Source organism: Polypterus senegalus, chromosome 7 (genome assembly GCF_016835505.1).
Source record: "Polypterus senegalus isolate Bchr_013 chromosome 7, ASM1683550v1, whole genome shotgun sequence".
NCBI lineage: Eukaryota > Metazoa > Chordata > Cladistia > Polypteriformes > Polypteridae > Polypterus > Polypterus senegalus.
This window is the reverse complement of record NC_053160.1, coordinates 174380287-174402352: the sequence shown is the minus strand read 5'-3', so window position 1 is coordinate 174402352 and position 22066 is coordinate 174380287. Positions and strand designations below refer to the sequence as shown.

General features: G+C 39.4%; 1 protein-coding gene across 1 annotated transcript in view; it reads left to right on the top strand.

Annotated features, from left to right (window-relative positions):
* Positions 1–18671, top strand: part of cpe (carboxypeptidase E) — a 131577-nt gene extending 112906 nt beyond the window's left edge. Inside the window, exons 3-9 of the mRNA XM_039759621.1 lie at positions 864–1031; positions 4565–4682; positions 5949–6131; positions 10230–10369; positions 12194–12293; positions 14061–14179; positions 18530–18671. Coding sequence (XP_039615555.1) covers positions 864–1031; positions 4565–4682; positions 5949–6131; positions 10230–10369; positions 12194–12293; positions 14061–14179; positions 18530–18628 — 927 coding nt within the window. The 3' untranslated portion in view covers positions 18629–18671. The remainder of the gene's footprint in view (positions 1–863; positions 1032–4564; positions 4683–5948; positions 6132–10229; positions 10370–12193; positions 12294–14060; positions 14180–18529) is intronic.
* The last annotated feature ends 3395 nt before the right edge of the window (positions 18672–22066 follow it).

The following is a 22066-nucleotide window of genomic DNA, read 5'->3' as shown; positions in this document are numbered from 1 at the left end:
CATTGCGGCAGAACAGAGGCCAGACTGTAGTCTCTTTATTAGAAGCCTAGGGAGCGGAATGGAAAAATGAGATGAACAGGTGTGATGTCTGTGAGAAGGAGGGTCCCCAGAGGATTCATTCCATTCTGGAGGGGTGTCACTTGGGTGCAGTATCTCTGTTAACTATACTGTAGCTGTGACCTCTAAGGTTGGTATATAATTGGCACAAATGTTTGGATTAGACACTTAGAACATTAGAACAGTCTAGACAAGAACAGGCCACTCAGCCCAACAAAGCTCGTCAGTCCTCTCCACTTATTTCTTCCAAAAGTCAAGTTTTGAAAGTCCCTAAAAGTCTTACTGTCTACCACACTACTTGGTAGCTTATTTCAAGTGTCTATCGTTCTTTGTGTAAAGAAAAACTTCCTAATGTTTGTGTGAAATTTACCATTCACAAGTTTCCAGCTGTGTTCCCGTGTTCTTGATGAACTCATTTTAAAATACAAGTCTCAATCCAATGTAATAATTCCCTTCAGAATTTTAAACACTTCAGTCATGTCACCTTTTAATCTCCTTTTGCTTAAACTGTAAAGGCTCAGCTCTTTTAATCTTAGGTGTTTAGTGGCCACTCCTGATATCCTTTTGCCTTACTGTCAGATTTTATTTCATTTCTTTCCCCTTTTGTGTTTTGTTGGCTTTATATTAATGGATTTTTGAAGAAAATGATACATTAGCAAGAGATGGTCAAAAAAGTGCTTACAACAGAGTTAACACTCAACAGTTTACGTGTCACACTGCATCTGCTGTGTCACTTTTACAATCACTGGGGACTCGGAGGAGCTTCATTTTTGATCTTTTGCTTTTTCACGTTCTCTTTCACACAGCCCGGGGATATGAAAGACTGGTTTGTTGGCCGCAGTAATGCCCAGGGCATAGACCTCAATCGAAACTTCCCAGATTTGGACAGGATCGTCTATATTAACGAAAAGGAAGGCGGCGCAAACAACCACCTCTTGAAGAACATAAAAAAGGCTGTGGATCAGAATACCAAGGTGATGAATTGAAGGATTGTAATCATTTATTTGTTGTTCATTGAATGTTTAAGTTGAAATATTCTTGCAATTTAAAATATGAAAAAATGTAGTTTAAAGTAGCAGATTTTTTAAAAAAAGCACCTATCACCTATGGTGTTTAACTAGTGGTGGGCATAAATAACTGGTGTATTGGGGACTGGAGTTACATATAACTTGAAAACAGACTGTAATGGAGTCCATGTGCTAAGAGCCTCATGGGGCTACATGAATGTATCTTCATTTGGACAGGATCTCAGTTTTGACTCTACCTGGAGCAATGGCTTCAACTTAAAATTTTAAAACAGGAACAGCTCTCATCACTGCTCATCCATTTTGCTGTGACATCTTTTGTCATTTGAACAAGAAAGGCTGAAACGAGGCGCAGTGTGCTGTCATTGCTGTCTGTCACTTTGGAAAGTGGTAGGGACTCTCGTGTGTAAGACAAATGTCCCTTTACTTGCACAGGTCAGTGGTTACATTTCACACTCTGCCAGGCGGGCTGACTACAAGTTTAAACTCCTTTTATGATTATAGTGTATGATAATAGGATAAGGAAAGTGTGACTCTTCATAACTATTTACTTTAATAATTCAATTAAGTGTTGTAAAAGACAGGGGGCACCATTGACCCCAAAGCCCCAGACACACCTCACAAAACAGTCCCAGGAGCAAAAATAAAGGTTTTATTTTCACAAAAGACCTTCTTTTACAGATGAATCCACAGCCTTTTCAATACGCAATGCTCCTTTTCCTCCTCCACGTGAGCTTTGCCTTCTGCCTCCCAGCTCGCTTTTATGTCAGACCCAGGAGTACTTCCGGTACAGAGTCATAGACTGATGGAAGTACTTTTGGGCCAAACAGAAGCCTCCTGAAGCAGGGAGTCCTTCTCCCTACAGCACCCTCTGGCGGCATCAAAGGACCCTGACAGGATTGTCCCGTCCCTCAGAACTACGACTCCCATACATCCCTGAGGAAGTCCTTATTGGGTCCACGCCAGTGGAGCACTGCCATCTACTGTACTGCTGGAGGAACTGCACTTCATGCACTAACTCCCCCATATTATCCATTAATTTATCCCTTTGTATGGGATATTGCTTCAATCCCATCCTGACTGGGTTATGCCTCCTTCCCTACTGTCCTTCAATTATGGTGTCCCAGTTGGGAAAGGGTCCAGCATAGCACTCACGATTTATTAAAGTGGAGTCAGCACATATGTGCCAACATGAAATTAAACACCAATTTCTAAACTAAGGCTACATCTACAGTACTATGTTTTCATGAATTTTAAATGATTATAGCATTTTCTCATTGTTTATGGAAGTTTCTCCATCCATACTAAAACAACCAAAAGTGCACATGACGTAGATGTTCACCTATAATGAGCATCATCTGAAAAATCCCAGAGGGTATGGTAATGCAGTGGTACCTGAGAGGGTACAGTCACACAGTCTGTTCCAGCTCTGCTTTAAGACAGACGGAGGGTTTTTAAGTAATTGACAGAAGTTGGGACACCTGTGCAAATTGTTTGCTTCAATTTGCAAGGCTTTGATTACTTAAATTGCTGCAGCACATCTGTATCTTGTAACCTATTAGTTGATCCCTAAAAAGGCCCATTTGTAACATTCTGAAATTTCCCTTTTTCAAGTTTTGCTAACCTAAACTTTAAACCTTTGGCAAGTGACTGGTTACCTTTTCATCATTTTAGATTACTCATTACAGATCAACTGATTACCGTATTTACTAGTGTACCATGCACCCTCGTGTAAGACGTGCACCCTAATTTTTACAAAAAAAAAACGCGAAAATCATTTTGCCCATTAATGCGACGCGTTGTTATTGTATAGGAAGCGTTTAGAGAGAGAGAGAGAGAGCGCGAGCAAAAAAGAGCATGAGCGAGAGAGAGAGCAAATCAAGCGGCGAGAGAGTGAGCGAGTGTGAAAGCGAGAGAGAAAGAGAGTAGTGAGCGAGCCCAAGCAGAAGAAGTAAACATTACAGAATTACATTTCCTTGTGTATGACACGTACCTGATTTTCTAATGCAAATTTTCGGGAAAAAAATGTGCAGGTGGTACACGCATAAATATGGTAAATTTGAAGAAAAACTGAGGTGTTCTTGAACTTTTGACCAGTAGTGTAGTAGGACTGTGTCTTGGGTAGCAAGACTGTTGTGCCATGCCGTGGGGCATTGCCAGGCCCCTTCGCAGAGTTTCCTCTGTGTAAATTGAGTGGCATAATGGAATTGCAGTGAAACTGGTTGTTCTGCGTAGCTCCTAAATCATGAAGCTCTGGAGGTCTACAGGTAGATCGTTCTGAAAGAATGAGGTTTGGTTGGGTCTTCAATTCAATTTGTATTTACCCTATTTTCTTTTTTTTTGACACCCATTGCAAGCTCAACCTACCTGGATGCAGGGTCTCTCTTTGAACTGCCCTTCCCATGATTCCTTCCATTTTTGATTTCTTGCAGGTTTTTTGAGAGAGGCAAAGCTAGGGGACTGTCAGTTAAAAAGGGCCTGTTAAAGTCCATTTGTGTGATTTTTGGACTATGTAAAAATAAGTTGTTGTTCAATCCAAAAGTGTGTTTTCACTTTAGTGTGCTGCACTTTTGCTCCTGAGAAGTATTTTCTGGAAATAGTTAATGTAATAATGTTTTGGCAAAAATGCATGTGTACCCAGACATTATGAGCATACAACGGGATATGTGCATTATGTGGTGTGGTTGTCAGTCTGATAACTGAAGAGTTTTTAGGGTGCCAACCTGGCTGTCCCCATTTACTTTCAATCTTCAGCAAAACAAACACAAAATGGTGAAAAAAGGAAAAGTAAATAGTCACCACGTAAAGAGAATGGCCCGCCGTTAATCGGGCTCTTTCATTTAGTTCAACGATATTCAAGGAGCTCGTTAGTGGAGGTTGGCTCTTGCTCAACAGACACCTCCTTTTGGGCGTCACCCTTTTAAAGCCCAGAGCCTGGAAGGGGTGGAGTCGGTTGCCCTCACTGGGCAGTTTCTGAGCACAGTGGAGGAAGAAAATGATAAGAGAATTAGCAACAGCGCCCCCTCTCAGCCTGGGGTGGTGTCACATAACCTGGGAAGAGCATGGAGGATGATCCTCAGGTGCACATATGTGACAGTGGATTGAGTAACTTACTGCCCTCCAAGGTAGGAGTTTGAGATCCCTGGTGTAAGACTTCTCATCACTGTTGATAAGCAGCCCTATAATGGCAGTGTTGAGAGCAAATTTAATGATTGAGTCGAATCTGTGTCCGGTCACTCAGTGATAATTGAACAAGGAGTACACTGGGGGGCTCAGCACACTACCCTGCATTGTACCAGTCTCGAAGATCTGTCTGGAGGATCTGAAGTGGTGCTGCCCAACCACATATGTTGGTGTCTCCTACTTAGGAAGTTCAAGATCCAGTTCAGTATCTTAGTGATCAGCTTTTAGATTAAATTGGATTGATCCTATCAACTATGTGCAGATTGTTTGTTGACAAATCTCCTTTTTTTGTCCCTCAGCTGGCTCCGGAAACCAAAGCTGTCATCCATTGGATTATGGATATCCCTTTTGTCCTCTCAGCTAATTTGCATGGAGGAGACATTGTGGCTAATTACCCATATGATGAAACCCGCAGTGGTGAGTCCAACATTTAAGAACAAACCTTGCGAATCCATCCTTGCACCGAAATCCTAACACTCCTCTTTTTCCCCAAGTCCTTCAGGCAGACGACAATTATCTGCATTAGCATCAGACAACAAGTGTGGTATCCTGGAATGCAGCCATGTTTCTAAAACCAATAGAAAAGAAAGAATCAGTACAGACAAAAATAAAGTGGTTAATAATACACTTTAAAAACCTTCAGGAAAGAACAAATACATCTAGGAAAAAAATAAGTTCACAAGAAATTCACAAAGGTACAAAATGCATAACACACATAACGTAAGGAAAATAATAATTGGAAATATTAATACAGTGACGCTTACTTCTAAAACTTAAGTTTATTTTTACTTATTTGATTTATTTTATTGATTAGATTAGCTGTATTATTTGTCCTGTACGACTGTATCCTTGTTTTTTTATGCTTCTGCTGCTGTATACATCTCAATTTCCCGATGGGATTAATAACGATGATCTAATCAAATGTAATCTAACCTAAACTAATATCTAATCTAATTTAATCTAATGTAATCTAATCAAATCTAAACTAAAATAAGAAATACCATACATATAGAAGCAAATTCTACACTACACAAACCCCATATTGTAGTAACAACAGCACATTAAATATCGCACATACTGTAAAAGCATTGTTGTTAGGCATTTTCCTAATCAGTAAATCCGATGCCCCACTAGATGGCTTTTAGTTGATGGGCATGTCAGACATGTTGATGGCCGTTGCTGATCTAATCACTGGACGATGTCAATTTAAACAACTGAAGAACAGAAGGACACTCACACTCAGGAGATCCTCCCCTGGCTGGGGTTCAATTTTGTGTTGTATGTCCATTTGTTCATTTTTTTATTTATTTATGTATGCCAATGCTACTTTTGTTGATTATTGCTTTATTCTTTGTTTTAATGTTGTTTCTAAGCTTTTGTTATGTGCCTTGTGTCTTATGGGTCGTTCCCCAAGAGGGTGAATCACCTGCCCATCTTGGCCAGAAAGTGGCCAGAGCTCTATAAAGAGGAGGGTTTCCCACAGCTTGTGACGGTTCATCGAATGTGCTAGGGAACCAGCGACTTTACTTGTGTTTGTTTAGTTTACTGTGCTTGTGCTATTGTAATTCTCTGGATTACTATACTGGGACTGTATTTGCATTTTTAAACATTGTCCTCCATATGGAATTTCTCCATACAGCAACTCCTATGCTTACTAAAACAGTTGTGATTTTATCTCCATAGGATCAACTCATGAGTACAGCGCCAGCCCTGATGATGCGATATTCAAGAGTATAGCCCAGGCCTATTCAGGCCTCAACCCAGTCATGTCAGACCCTAACAGGCCACCATGCCGCAGGAATGATGATGATAGTAGCTTTGTTGATGGCATTACCAATGGGGGTGCTTGGTACAGCGTCCCAGGAGGTGAGTAATACACGGGTTTGCTCAAAAGACCAAAGATGTTCGCAGTGCAGCAATGTCTTGTAGTGACTGTAGTACAGTATATATTCTTGAACTACCTAAAATACAACAAATAATTCTCCCAATTAGAACAGAATTGTCATTTGAGAATATAAGCCCAGGAACAGCGGCCCAGTCTTTGCCTGTGCTTTTTCTCAGCTCCATGGGTAAAGAATGTATGATTCTGGCCTGGTCAGTGTCTGCTTGTGGTTGGCATATTCTGACTGTCCACATCACATATATGTGTTTGTTATGTAAGTTGACAACCCTAAGTTGCCTCAGTATTTGTCATCGTGGCTTTGTTCAATGAATGTGCCCTGTGATGGACCCGATTTACTTTACTGCTGGGATAGACCAGTAACCTACAGCCATGTATTGGGAAAAAGCAGGTTCAGAAATTTCATAAATTGATAGTTGAATTTCTGAACCAAGTTCTAGAATGTCAAATCTGTTATTTGGGGTTTCAGTGTCTCCAAACATACAGGGGTGTTATATCTGTACTACGTATATTAGGATTTTTGCAGCTTTTTACTCCTCTTTCATTTTATTTTGTAATTTTCACCTGCTCCTTTACATGTATTTTCACATTGTAAATATTTTTATTTTTACCATGTTCTTTACAAAGTGAAGAACTCAGGTATGGGCCACATGGGCAGGTAACCAGGGCAGCATGGGTTGCCGGCACCAAAAGAGTTTGAATGGTGATTACACTCTGAGCTGATCAATCCATTATGGGTGGCATTTATGAAAGTTAAAAGAGCACACATTCTGGAGGTCAAGTGGTGTGTGCTCCATAAGTGCCTATGTTATGTACACATAAGAGTGACAGATAGGATATCAGGGTTGTTGGTCATCGAAATCTAGTAAAACCGTTTAAGATAGCTAAGGAGCACACGCTCCATTAATTACTTGGTATTTTTAAAGAGAGATGCCCATGATCGGGACACTGTAGTTGTCGAGGTCTAATATTGGTTACTTACTATGGACACCATGGGGCACAGTGCACCCATATAGGGCTACCGATGGGCTTTCATTGGCACTGCCTTTACATTTTTATATTGTTCTTTGTTGGCAGGTTTGAAGTATCTAATTCAATTAACTGTGTTTATGATTTTGGTCTATGGGCATTCGACTATTTCTGCTCTGCCTATTGGATTATTCCATTGGATTGTGTTTTGTTTCCATTTGGTTAACACCTTTGCTCCTTTTTAACCCTTTGTGATATTGTTTTCCTTTTTCAATGAATATTAGGGGGCTTCCCCCCCTTCTCACTTCACTCGACAACCCCCTGGCCTGCGCTACACGCCAGCCACGTCACGTCTTTGCTGCTTGCATAAGTGGATTTCACTTTCACCAAAGAACAAATCTTTTAATTCTCGTGGATACGCCTCTTCATTGGGAAGAAACACTACTTTTCTCTGATGACAACAAGAGTTAGATGATCTACAAGTTTGATCTCTTTTCGCTGTTCTGTTATTTTACCGTGTAATCATTTCCCTTTGTTTGCACTAATGTGATCTTTACTATCATTTTTTTGAAACTTTCAAATTTTAGTACTTTCATTATCTGTAACCTGCTCTGCATGTGTATCGCGCCAATGTTTTTGAATTCTTTATGATGTTCTACTTTGACATCTACTCTTTGTCTTTTATTTCTGGTCCCGGGCGTGGTTAAATCTCTTGGCACAAAGTCTCATCTCGCGGGACGTGAAAGTATCTCTCTGAAAATGTCACATCTCGTCCCAGGCTAAAAAGTCTTGTCTCGTCCCAGGATTTTTTTTATTATAATAGAGAGATATTCATTAATAAGTATTCCTTGTTTGAATTGTCCCAAAACAAACCAAAGTTTTTTTTTTAGTTTCTCCCTCTTGTGTAGCATTTTTAAACTTCAAAAGTCAGTTTCTTCATTTTTGGGCCTATGTTACGCTAAAACATCATCTAGTAGTTAGAGGTTAGCTGGGTTTGGGTGAGCTTCTTCTGGGCTGGTAAATAAAGGTCCTGGCCTGCTTTTTTCTGGTATGTTTGGTGGCCTCTACACCCATTTTGTTATTTCCCAATTATAACAAAAGTAGGATTAGTGAGTATGGGTGCTGTATTTCAATCAGAGTTACTCCTTTTATGTTCTTTTTCTTTATTTCTGAATCCTTTATTTATGTTAATAGTGTTGCTCATTTAGTTTCTATGTATCTGTGTATCTTTTTTGATGATCTGTGTGACTTACCACAGTCCCTTGCGGTTCATTGTACACGTGCTTGTGGCGTAGTGAACTCTCTAGAGTTTTTTTCTGTGCTTTTTGTGATTTTTGAAAAGTTTATGCCATTGCACTGTTTTTTGATTACTCACTGGCTTTCATATTAGGATTCTGATTGCCATTGGGATTGACTTTTTTGAAGGCATTGCTTTCTGTGTCTATTGCTCTCAGATTGGAGATTATTTTGTTACAGAGCCATATTTGTGGCTAATAACCCATTTTATTTATAAAGATGCTTTGTTGCCCTTTTTGTGACAAGCTGAGGCTTGATGGTTATTCCCCCACTAGTGGGCATTTTGGGAGTTTATTGGGACTTTTTTGCTTAGGAACTCTCCAGTTCATAACAATGCGTGTGTGGATGTGTGCCTTGGCAGTGTGTGTACTGAGCCTGCACCCTGTGCTGCAGAGATGGACAGTAGAACTTGATAAGCAGGTGCGGAAATGAATGAGTGGGTTGGTGGATGGATGAATTCCTTAGCATGTTAAAAGAACATTCCACCCCAAAATTATATTTTTTATATGTTACTCACCCCATGTGCTTACAAGCAGAATGAACTAAAGCCTCATGAGTGACACTTTTTGAATGGAAGAGAGGACTCTTGACCAATGAATGAGGGGGAGAAACAGGATCTCATGAGTGTTTTGTTTCATGTTTTGATTAGCATGGTTTATTGTAGAGTTAACAATTTAGCAAAAAACATGTACTTTGCACATTTTGAGCATATGAGTGGATAACTGACATAGAGATTATGTGACACAACCAGGGGCTAATCTACTATGGAACTAAAGAAGCTTAAGCTTCAAGGCCCTAATCTTGGAGGGACCGTAGAAATGACTTTAGTCGACTTTTCTTAAATATTTTGTGTCTACTATATGAGGTTTTTTAAAACAATAATAATAATAATAATAATAATATAGTGTAATTCAGTACAGCTAATTTAATCAAAATCTGAGATGTAGTGGTTGTTTTTAAAAATTTATGGTGAACTGTTATGGAACAACCCCATTGAAGAAGATAACAATAGTTGCCCAGACCTCATTGCTAGTTGCTAAGTGGCTCCCATAACTGTTCAAACTACAAGGCTCCAAAACTGTGGGTCCGCCGCTGGACACGACTAACGTGAGATTGTTTCTTTTTTACCTTTTTTCATGAACATTTTTCATATTGATTGCAGCATTTGTCACTACTGCCTTCTATTATATCATATCTTTTTTTTCTTCATTCTGAATGAAAAGTTTTTTTTCTCAGCCATCACTACAAACTACATGGAGTAAGCAACATATAAAAATGGACTTTATTTTTGGGTGGAATGATCCTTTAAATGTCCTTTGGGATTCTTCACAAGTTTGACTTACCACATAGCAAAACGTCCATCTCAAATAAACTCTTAGAGTGTTAAATTAACACTTAAGATTGTATGATGCAGTCATGTAAGGAACTGCAAGGAACCATGGAAAAATGTTGCTGTGCCCGCTCGGTCGTCCCCATTTAATTCCACTGTGAAATAAAACCAGAACTAGCCGAAATGGGCCACTCTGCATGCCAATACACGACAGTCTGCTCAAAAACAAAAAGCCATCAAGGTTGATTAAGCTTAGAAGGGAGTACCGTCCTGCAGTGCGCTCACTACAAAAGTGACCACGTCCTTCTGGTAGCTGCAGAATGTATAGGTAGGTTACCCGAAGGGGCTGGCATGCATGACAATACCTAGAAACTTTACTTATTATCACAAATACACTATCAAACTTTAACTTAGCACTGGTGATTTTGCTGTGTATTTGACAATTATTTTTTTTATTTATTTTTTTCAGGCATGCAGGATTTCAACTACTTAAGCAGTAACTGTTTTGAGATCACTTTAGAATTAAGCTGTGAAAAATTTCCCCCAGAAGATACCTTGAAGAATTACTGGAATGAAAACAAAAATTCACTCGTAAATTATATTGAACAGGTAAGATGTAAAAAAAGTCCTTTTCTCTTCACCAGCACTTGATGGCACACATTGTGTGCAATAAAGAAAATATGTGGCACTGACCTGGACGTGAGAATTGCAGAGTGTTCGCCATGCTGCCGCTTCTCTGCATCTTATGTACACTTTTAACCAAGTGACAGTCATTTACAGCTTCAGCTGTTAAGAAAGGCAAATTGAATATCAATCAGGCTGAAGAATCGTCTTTTTTTGTAAATTTCTTCAATGGATGGCAGCATGCTTTACACACAATTCAGTGGACCAAATCTCCCATTTAATGTAAGGAGGTGCATTTTGAGCATTCTTTGTAAATTTTGGTGTATGCTTTGGTATAATTTAAAGACAAAGAAAACTCTGCCTGTCCAGCCACTTTTCATACACAATATAGTTAAAAGTAAATGGACGCACCTCCAAATGGTTGAGTTCTGGACTCAAGATCAGGCAGGGCTTGGAGCACAATGAGTTTAGGCGAGACAGAACACAGGAATGAGTGGAGCCTGACACCAGACAAAGGGGAGTACTTTTAGAGTAGGGAGGAGCCAGAAAAAAGAAGGAGGAGCAATCTGAATATAGAGAAGTAGGGAGGAGTCAACAGACAAAGAAATGGAGGAGCCTCACAACAATAGTGCATGACTTGGAGTGCAGTGAGTAGACGTGAATTAGAACACAGGAATGGGTGGAGCCTGACAACAGAGAAGTAGGAGGAGTTTAAGTACAAAGAATCAGGGGGAAGTCAGAACAAATTAAGAAGCAGAAGCCTGAGAGTAAGGACACAGAAGTACCTTGGACAAAACATAGGAAGTGGACGAGCTTGATGACAGAAAGGCAGGAATACCTTAAAGACCAGTGGGATGCAAGAGCACAGAAGGGGGATGAACCCAATTGGAAGGACTCAGGATTTCTCTGTTACTTCTTGGTGACTTGTTCTTAAGTTTTAAATGGTTAGTCAACAGTATCCATAGGATGAACTTTACTGTTCTAGGTAAACACTTACTAGTGTCACCCTTCTTACAAGTGCATAATTAATTAATCTTTCTGGCACTGTACCCCTTGGTGTAGATAGGCTTGCTCTCTTTGGACGGCTCAAGGATTACATTACACTCTGAAAGGGCATCTATTGCTGCATTCATGAGTTAATCTGACTATTTGGAGCTACCAGTTATGACATTTCACCTTCCCAGTTCAGTGTATTCATGTAGGATTCCATTTGGAACACATGCTCACTTCTGATTTGTTACTTGGCCTGCAAAAAAGAGTAATTAAAGATAAAGTGCATTTTTCATGGAAATATAGAGTAACATGAAGGTATTAAATGTATTTTGCTTCGCTCCAAATGCAATTCAATCAAAAAAACGGCATTTGTGGCTAGCCAGGTCACGTTTTATATTTAATGCAGTTGGCTAAAATGAAAGGTCAGTATTATGTGACCTCAAAGAAGTGAGGTGGATTTGCAGCTTTGAGTTTATGTGGAATTTCTGACTCGGCAACGTGTTTTTATTGTATATCCGACGGCACATCAACTCTGCATTACCACCCAGGTCATGTCCCGAATGATGTAAAACTGCTTGCTGCCCCGTTGCGGACTGGGTCCTTCTCCACAATGGACTGAGACAAACTGAAAACATTTATGCACTGTATTTTCTAGACATTTCTACAAATTGCAAAATGACACTTTGATATTTTACATGAAGATAAGTCCACCACTGTGCTGTGCGTGTAAATTATTCAATCAATTGTGTATATAAAGGTTTTAGGTACTACTAAAAAAATAAATTTAACTAACAGCATTCTTTCTTTCTTTTCCAGATTCATCGGGGAGTCAAAGGCTTTGTCCGCGATTTGCATGGCAATCCAATTTCCAATGCATCTATATCTGTGGAAGGAATCAACCATGACATTACCTCAGGTACCCGAGCTGTGTGCTCACAACTGCAGCAAGCAAGTTGCACACAACTTGTCATGACACTTTTCAAGACAACAGCTTTATGACAAATGTTTATTTATATTTCTTACAAATGGAGGATAGGTAGATTAAGTGACTCACTTAGTGTTACACACTTTTGATAGACAATACAGTGGAACCTCGGTTCACAAACGTCTCAGAGCATGCACAAATCGGGTTACAACCAAAAAGTTCGCCAAACTTTTACATCTGTTCATGACCACATACTCGGTATACGAACAAGCCAGTTTCCGTTTCGGTTTGTGCGTGCCAATGATTTCCGCACGTGTTCAGTTTCTCCCTGTGCATTCCCTGTGAAGAGAAAGAGAGAGAGAAACACAGACAGACAGACACAAACACAGACACACGATCGTGTGTGTGAGAGAGAGAGAGACACACACACGTGCACGAACGAGCGAGCGACACACACACGAGCGAGAGAGAGAGAGACACACACCCACACACACACGCGAGTGAACGAGCATGAGAGACGACTGGACGCATAAGGCCGAGAAGGCAGTTAAAGAATGCACCGGGCTTGTTTTTAAAGAGACAGATCCGAGCATTGTTTTAACCTCGTTGTATTTAATGAAGACTTTTTTCTATTGGATTTTAACCTCCACTTCACTTCTGTTTACAGCGATCGGTTCGTAGCGTGCATTGTTGCAATGTTACTTTTCTTGGTGGTTTATTAAATTACGGATTTTTCAAATGTTCATTTTTTCCCTGTGCTTAAAACTCATTAAAAATAGTGGTTTTAGCAAGCGGTTCATAGCACTATAGCGCAAACTCTGTTGTTCAAGGTTTTCTAAGTGTTATTCAATGTTTTTACATTTAGTTTACTATTAAGCTGTTCATACTATGATATAATTAACTATATTTGTGCTTAAAAATCTTTAAAAAAATATATTTACATACAGTTTGTACGGTCTGGAATGGATTAATTGTATTTACATACAATCCTATGGGGGAAATTACTTCGGTTCACGACCAAATCGGTTTATGACCAGAGTTTTGGAATGATTTATGGTCGTGAACCGAGGTTCCACTGTATTGTGGTTTAAATTTTAATTCATGATGCACTCAACAGAATTGAACCCATAGAAACGAAAATTTAAAAATATATATCTTTTTTTTTTTTGGTTTGTCTTAAACTCCGAGGTTTTGTGTTCAAATCCCACTACTGACACCATGTGGCTATGAGAAAGTCACTGTATCTCCAAGTGCTCCAATCGGAAAAACAAAAGAAATGTAACCGATCATTTCTTAAATGGTGTAAGTCATCCTGGATAAAGGCATCAGTCCAATAATAGGTAAAATATACAGAGTCTTGAAAAACATTAAACCAAGACTAGAAAAAGATCTCACAAAATATCACATGCTTTTCAGTCATTTTTTCAGCCCAGTGATGCTTCGGAGTGATTTGTATCATCAGCAAAAGGAATGCATTAATGATTGCTTTCTTTTCCCAGCAGATATTCAGCAGTACACTTTTATAGTTTATAGTATTAATTTTATATATAGAAATGAAGTGAAAAATCTGTTAGCTGTGAAACTAGACAAAATATTACTGGTATGAACCTTAAAATAAGTTGGTGAAAAAATTAGACTTTTGAGTTTTTTAGTATTATGAGCTTTATTGCAGTTCAAGTAGAATATCTGTATATTATTTTTTAAGCGAACCTATTACACTAATGAACACTGATAACAATACTTTTCATTTTCTAATAGCCAAAGATGGAGATTACTGGAGGCTTCTTGCTCCTGGTAACTACAAGATTTCAGCCACTGCTCCTGGGTATATCACTGTGATTAAAAAAGTGGCAGTTCCTTACAGTCCAGCAACCAGGGTAAGCCCCAACTGATGACCAATCTTATTTTTTCTTACTGATATTTAACATATTATTGATGCTCCAGCTGTAATGTTTACATCTTGCCTGAAGAAAGGACATGTGTTGTCTTGAAAGCTTGCACATTGTAATCAGTTCAGTTAGCCAATCTAAGGTGTAATTTTGCTTGACTTCTCATTACTTCCATAATGGCTAACATGGCATAACATCCTAGTACTACAGATACAGTAATCCCTCCTCGATCGCGGGGGTTGCATTCCAGAAACCCCCGCGATAGGTGAAAATCCGCGAAGTAGAATCCATATGTTTGTATGGTTATTTTTATATATTTTAAGCCCTTAGAAACTCTCCCACACTGTTTATAAATATTCTCCGCACAGTTATACAGTAAACCCTCGTTTATTGCGGTTAATCTGCTCCAGACAGATAAATGAATTTCCACGAAGTAGGATTCTTTATTTATAAATCTAATATTTTCGCAGTTAGAGCATAGAAAACCTGTTTACGACCTTCTAAATATGTTTTTTAACATTATTAGAGCCATCTAGACATGAAATAACACCCTTTAGTCAAAAGTTTAAACTGTGCTCCATGACAAAGCAGAGATGACAGTTCTTTCTCACAATTAAAAGAATGCAAACATATCTTCCTCTTCAAAGGAGTGTGCGCGTCAGGAGCAGAGAATGTCAGAGAGAGAAATGTAAACAATCAAAAATCAATAGGGCTGTTGGGCTTTTAAGTATGCAAGCACCCGCGATAAAGTGGCCGCAATGAAGGGATCAATGTGAAGGAAGTCTTTCAGCATGTTTTACAGGAGCGTCCGTATCTTCTAAGCAAACAGCCTCTGTGCAAACAGCCCATCTGCTCACACCCCCTCCGTCAGGATCAGAGAATGTCAGAGAGAGTGAGAGAGACAGAGAAAAGCAAACAATCAAAAATCAATACGGGCTGTTAGAGCTTTGAAGTGTGCTAAAGCACCGTGCGGGAAGCATATCGTATATCATTGAAGAGTTTTATTTAATACGTAATATGTGCTCTGATTGGGTAGTTTCTCAGCCATCTGCCAATAGCGTCCCTTGTATGAAATCAACTGGGCAAACAAATTGAGGAAGCATGTACCATAATTTAAAAGACTCATTGTCCGCAGAAATCCGCAAACCAGCGAAAAATCCGTGATATATATTTAGATATGCTTACATTTAAAATCCGCGATGGAGTGAAGCCGCGAAAGTCAAAGCGCGATATAGCGAGGGATCACTGTACTTTGTATACAGTAGTTTAAGTAGCTTATCTTCCAGCCCACAAAAAATGTAAATTATTTATATATGATGTAACAAACACAGAGAGATACAAATTTAACAGGTTATAATATAATCAAACATTTAATATAGTTAAGAAATGTAGATAAAACTAATTTAAGAAATTAACATATAATCTTCATTTTACTAATATAGGCGTCAGTGGACAGCACAATGGCACAGTGGGTAGTGGTGCTGCTGCTCATCCAGATGTTGTTTTTTCCTCTACAATTCCAAACTGGTCCTTGTGTAAATGGGAGTGTGCATAAGAGGGCCCTGCAATGGACCGGTGCCCTTTTTTCCTGCCTCGCACCAAGTGTTATCAGAATTGATCCTGGCCCCCTATGAACTTGAATTGCAATTGCTGAGTATTCAGGACGTTCTGTTATGTTAGATGACAGTATTTATATGGCAGTGTAAATTTACTGTGTGCAGCAATTGTCAATTTGAATAATTTTTCACAGGCTTGCTGTGTTTAAATTACATGCTACATCTTTCCTAGATTACTTAACCAAAATAATACATTTTTGATGTTTGTTTTTTATTGTTAGAAAGCTTCCTTCCTTGCATTGTGCTTTCCTGTTTATCTTTTGATGTGGTTTGCATGTTTTTTGCTTTTCCTTTTAGACTTTGCTTTTTGGTTTCCATATTAAGCTTTAATAAAAGATCTGACTGACTTTTGGTTATGAACTTTTTTCTCTTTCTGACTTAAATTTCATCTCCTGATCCTTAATCAAAAATAAGTATCTTTGCCTTTCTCTGATTTTGTTTTCGCTATTTTCCCTTCTCCCTGGTAACTGTTCCCAGAGTACTCTGCGGCACACACGTTATTGACGTCATTGGAGTGACTGCTCAATGATCATCCTCAGTTGTTCTGGGGTATCTGAGTTTGACAGATAAACCCTGTTTTGCTGTATTAAAAAAAATGTTTTTGTCCTTCTCAGTTTCTGAATCTCCGGCCTTGTTTTTAACTTGGAGTTCTGGTTTTGGTAGTTTTCATGCTCAATCGTGTTGTCTCCTGCTTCTGACCTTTGCCTGTTTTCCAACTACATTTTTCCTGGTCATTTTTTATCTTTTCTCTTACTTTCAATATAATTACTGTAAGTGGCACCAACAAGAATGACTTCCATAAAAAAGGTGTATCATGTGTGCCTTTTTCTGAATGATGCAAACCAGAACTGAAATCTCAAAACATTGCCACCATGCCAACCTTAATGGAAAATTAAATCAGCAAAGGAACTATTTGCTGCTGTGTAATAGAAGCTTTTTTAAATTAATCTATTCATTTATGCAAAAAAATATTTTTTTCAAAAGTTGTACATGCTCCATGGAAGCACTTTGATTTTTGTGTAGATAATGTAACATTATCAAATTTATCTTTATACGAGGGGGGACCCAAAAATAACCGGAATGTTGTTGTTGTTAGGTTGGTACTTGTAGTACGTGGTTGGGCCGCTAGGGCGATCTAGTTACACTCCTCACAAGTCACTCTGCCAAGTGCCATCAGTCTGGAAGGTTTTGCTTATGTTCAGTGAACTTTGTGAAAGTAGTTTTTTGCAAGCGTCGTTTTTTTACGATGGCTGATTATCGTGAGCAACGCGCGGCAGTAAAATTTTGTTTTCTTCTTGAAAAAAGTGTTGCAAAAACTATTGTTATTGAAACGGTATGACAACCCTGAACCACCCACCCTACTCACCGGATTTAGCTCCGTGCGATTTCTTTTTGTTCCCTCGGATGAAAAAAGACTTGAAAGGAAGGCGTTTTGCTGACGTCGAAGAGGTAAAACAAGAAACGACCAGAGCATTAATGGGCATTACTTCAGACGAATTTAAAAAATGTTTTCGAACAATGGAACAAACGGTTAGATATCCGCCAATGGAGAGTACTTTGAAGGAGACTAATTGTAGTTTGTACAGAAAATTAAATTAAACACGTTTTAAAAATATTTCTGGTTATTTTTGGGTCTCCCCTCATATAATTCAGGGTCATTATGGGCCAGAGCTATCCCAGCAGTCTTGTATGAAAGGCAGGAACCAACCCTGACCGTAGCCTATCCATCACAGGGCAATCACACGCACACATCCCAGCTTGATGTCACCTAACATCACCATCCTATCTTTAGGAGGAAGAAACATGTACTTTGAGAACAGGTGATGAAGGCATGGAGGTTGTGAAGGATGGCCGGCCATTTATCCCGGCCAATACCCCCAAGCCGCCAGGTGGAGCCCTCCTTGCAGCGTGGAGGTCCTCAGAAGACCAGCAGGGCATCATGGACATTGGAGTTTTTATGCAAAGCCCTGCTGGATGCTGTGGGAGCCACAGGAGGGAGCTGCAGGGAGGACCGAGGGCTTCTTCGTGCCCTGTGACCCGGAGGTTCGTCACAGGAAGAGCGACAGACTTCCGGGTTGAAGAAAAGGACTATTTACCCTGACCCGGAAGGAATAAGGACTTGTGGACTGTTGGGCAGAAACACTTCCGGGTCAGGAGATATAAAAGGACTGTGGGAGCTCCCAGACGGAGAGCTAAGCTGGGTGGAAGGGTGGCAACGCGTCTGGGAGCTGGAGGATTGGTTTATTGTATTTGAGATTTATTATATGAGTATTGTGGTAGAGAGTGTGCTTTGTGCACAGTGGAAGAAAAATAAAGTCAACATTTGGACTTTTACCTGGTGTCTGGAGTCATGGACGGGGGTTCAAGGGAGCGAGAGCGCCCCCTATCATGTTGATTCCAACCCAGGACCCTGGCTTTGTAAAGAGTACGTTCAGTTTGACAGAATTAACCCGCATATTAACAATACTGAGAGTCATTTATTTGTCATAAATATTTAATCCAACAATTATTTCACCACAGGATAAGTCTTTTAGGCTGCGGTGGGTTGGCACCCTGCCCGGGATTGGTTCCTGCCTTGTGCCCTGTGTTGGCTGGGATTGGCTCCAGCAGACCCCCGTGACCCTGTGTTCAGATTCAGCGGGTTGGAAAATGGATGGATGGATGGATAAGTCTTTTAGGTTTTTGGCTTTGCATTTACCTTTGGCTTAATGTTTTCCTGCAGGTGGATTTTGAATTAGAGTCCCTTATTGAGCGCAAGGAAGAAGAGAGAGAAGAACTACAGGAGTGGTGGAAAATGATGTCAGAAACCTTGAATTTCTAACCAGCATTATGTATGTTTTGAAAGCATAGATATTCTGATTCTGTAAAATGTGCTCCAAATGTGTGTTAGCTGTGTTTTATTTAAAAAAAATAATGCAAAAAATTCTTTTACTATCATGAAATAATGACCCTGTATTGGCAATAAGATGGACTCCTTCTGTACCTTTTGAGAACCAACTATTTGCTGATTAATTTGTATTTCAGGGGCCAGTGGCAGTTTACCTTACAGAAAGAGTCACGAGATTCACTTGAAAGTTTTAGTTTGTATTATCCGATTTCTGCTAATTTTTCTGTTTCCGTGTATGGATTGACCTTCGAAAACTCCGTGTTCTACTGTAGTATCACATTTATTTATAGAAAACCAAAAACTAGAGAATCAGTGTTTTCCCAACTCCAATCAATGTTGACTCTTAACTAATAACAGTTATCTCGTAAGTATGTCAATCTTGTTATTATTTTATTCAGTTGTATCCATGTACTCTTCACATCCATGCTGAAGTGTAGCATTGAGGAGTCTTTTATTTCCTCCAAGTGGTTTTTAGGCTTCTTTTTTTAATGACACACAATTTTCTTTTTGGGTGTCTCAAAAATTAGAAGAGTGCCCATTCATCTTTAATCAGATTTAACCCTTTAAATCATTGTGAACCGAGGATTGGCCACATTTTTGAAGCTGCTGTACATACTAGGTACAATACACGAGGTTGTGATGGGAATATTGTACAGGTCAAACTAGATTTTAGGATAAACTAATTCACTAACACACACACACAGGCCAATTTAGTGTCGCCAATTCATCTAGCCACCAGCATGTCTGAGGACAGTGGGAGGAATCCAGAGCACCGTTAGGAAGCCCACACAGACACGAACCCGGCACTGCACCGCTGTGCTACCCATATACAGTATATACATATATAGTGAACACAAATGTAATATTAATGTCTTGGAAAATGTCTTGGAAAAACAATGGAAGGATGAGATTCAAAGCACAGCAATTAAGCAACTCGGGTGAATCTTTGCAGGGTTCAATTTAAACTGCCTGGAGGTCCGACCTCTTGGGTAGCTGGAGTCAAACTGAAAAACGACTTTCAGTCGAGTTCAAGCTTATAGGGCTGTGCAGACTGAAGAGGCTCATGGCCATGGCCGTTCTTCTGGAAGGGACATCAGGGAACTTCCTGTGGGTGTTCCTCCATTCTAAAGACAGAAGCAACAGAGTGGTTAGTTCCTGTGTCACACCCTTAACCTTCCCTCTATTTTTCCTCCTGCAAGAGCCTGTTAGACACTCCTGGTGCTCATATGTTTGAATATATATACACATACTAGCTGCGTAAGCCTATGCTGTAAAAAACCCGAGCTCCTAGAAACCATGAATTCTGGCACTTTAATCAATCAATCGCATCAGTTATGCATTAGTGGCTAAGCGAGGTTCTCTTTCCTCACAGGTTCCGTTTTGCCATCATGCTCGCCTCTGTTGTCTATCACCGGCTAAGCGACTTTCTCTCTCCTTTGTGGTTTCGTTTTGCCGATGTGCTCGCCTCACTTGTGTATTAGCAGCTAAGCGAGTTTCTCTCTTTTCTTGGCGGTTTCACTTTGGCAGCAGAGTCACTTTCATTGAGCTTCATGCTGTAACCTCACACTTCTGGGCCTAATAGACAAACACACACACTTCTGCACGTGGACGCTTATATATAAGATTATATATATATATATATATATATATATATACATACACACATACTGTCCCAACAGGACTGCAAGACCCAGGAATAAATACTGCATTGGGCCCTTGAGTAATACCTTTAACCAGAAGGAGCTTCTGTGCTCTGAACCCTAAAGGTCATAAGAAAAGAGAATTTTCCCTCATGGAATAACAAAAAAAGTGTATCAAAAATGTTTAATCCAACCAATAAAAGCAAAAATTAGTAGTTGCTAAGGACATAAGGGTAACAAAAATGTCCGAAATGAAAAGAAAAGCCGTTAGCTTTATGTAGCTGTTTTTTTAGGTCACTTGATAGGAGCTCCATTTTGTGGTGCATTCCATTCCACCAAGAACGCCTCCTTCCAGTGGCTGTGGGATTTATAGGCAGGGGGGTGGAAGGGGCGGAGTCGGTTGCCCTCATTGGGCAACTTCTGTGTACTGCGGAGGAAATGGAAGAGAAGAAGGTTAGCACTCACACCCTCTCTCGACCAGGGATGAGCCCAGAGAGTGATCATAAACACACATGCATGACACTTAAATATATATATATATATATATATATATATATATATATATATATATATATATTTTAAATATATATATAAATAATGTATATGTACCCATCCATCCATCTTTTAAGCCCGCTTCATTCTAAGCAGGGTTGTGGGAAAGCTTGAAGTTCATCCCAGCAACCACAGTGTGCAAAGCAGGAACAATCCCCGTACCACTTCTCAGGTTTGGGCTTCTGAGTTGTACAGAAAGACAGCCAGATGATTGCTTGCAAACAGACTATTGTTGAACTTGAAAGAACAATATTAGAATCTTTTGAAGGCAGACTACAAACATCTCTTATTTCACTCCAGTCGTCATTTCCTAGAAACTTAAAGAATTTACAGGTGTCTCCATCAGTGCTATCAAGCTCTATGAATATTCCACAGGATAGAAAACTCATCTGGGAAGCAAACCAACATACTTTGACTTTTAATAACGTGACTTTAAAGCTTCCTACCACCATGAGATATGAGCTGACGTGCTGCCACTTTAGCTGTCTACTGCTGATGTCACACAGGTAAAATTCTAAGTTGTCTGAAAGTGTGTATTTGCTATCTTTTTGTAAGTGTGTTTTCTCTGTATGTGATCCAACATCAGAGAATGAAGGTGCAGCACGACCGCCCTTCACCTGGCTTGTGCTCAGTCAGGCTGGCTGCTGGGATTGGTTCTGTTTCCACAAACTCTGACATGGAATAAGTGGTTTGATAATTTTAGGCTAATCTAATATTTCAGATAAACAGATATGTGTATATACTGTATGCAAGTGTGTTTGTGTATATACAGTATATATATATATATATATATGTATGTGTGTGTGTTTATACATATTTATATGTATACTGTACTGTATGCACTGTACTTTGTACTGTATACATATATACGTAATCAGTGTGTATGTATGTATGTATATATATATATATATATATATATACACACACATAGAGTAGTTAATACTGAAGCTTCAAAGTCCCAGCATGCTTTGTTTCAATCAGGTGGTGTGGTGCACAGTGTGGTGTACTTGTAGTTCTGTTCCCATCACTGACACTGTGTGATCACTTTCAGTACCTGTGCTCTTATAATTAAAAAAATATATATGTAAATACCTGTAACCCTTGGTAAAGGTGCCTACTTAAAATATAATAATTCATATAAATCATGGAGAATAAAGATACAAGTGGCACCTAAATAATG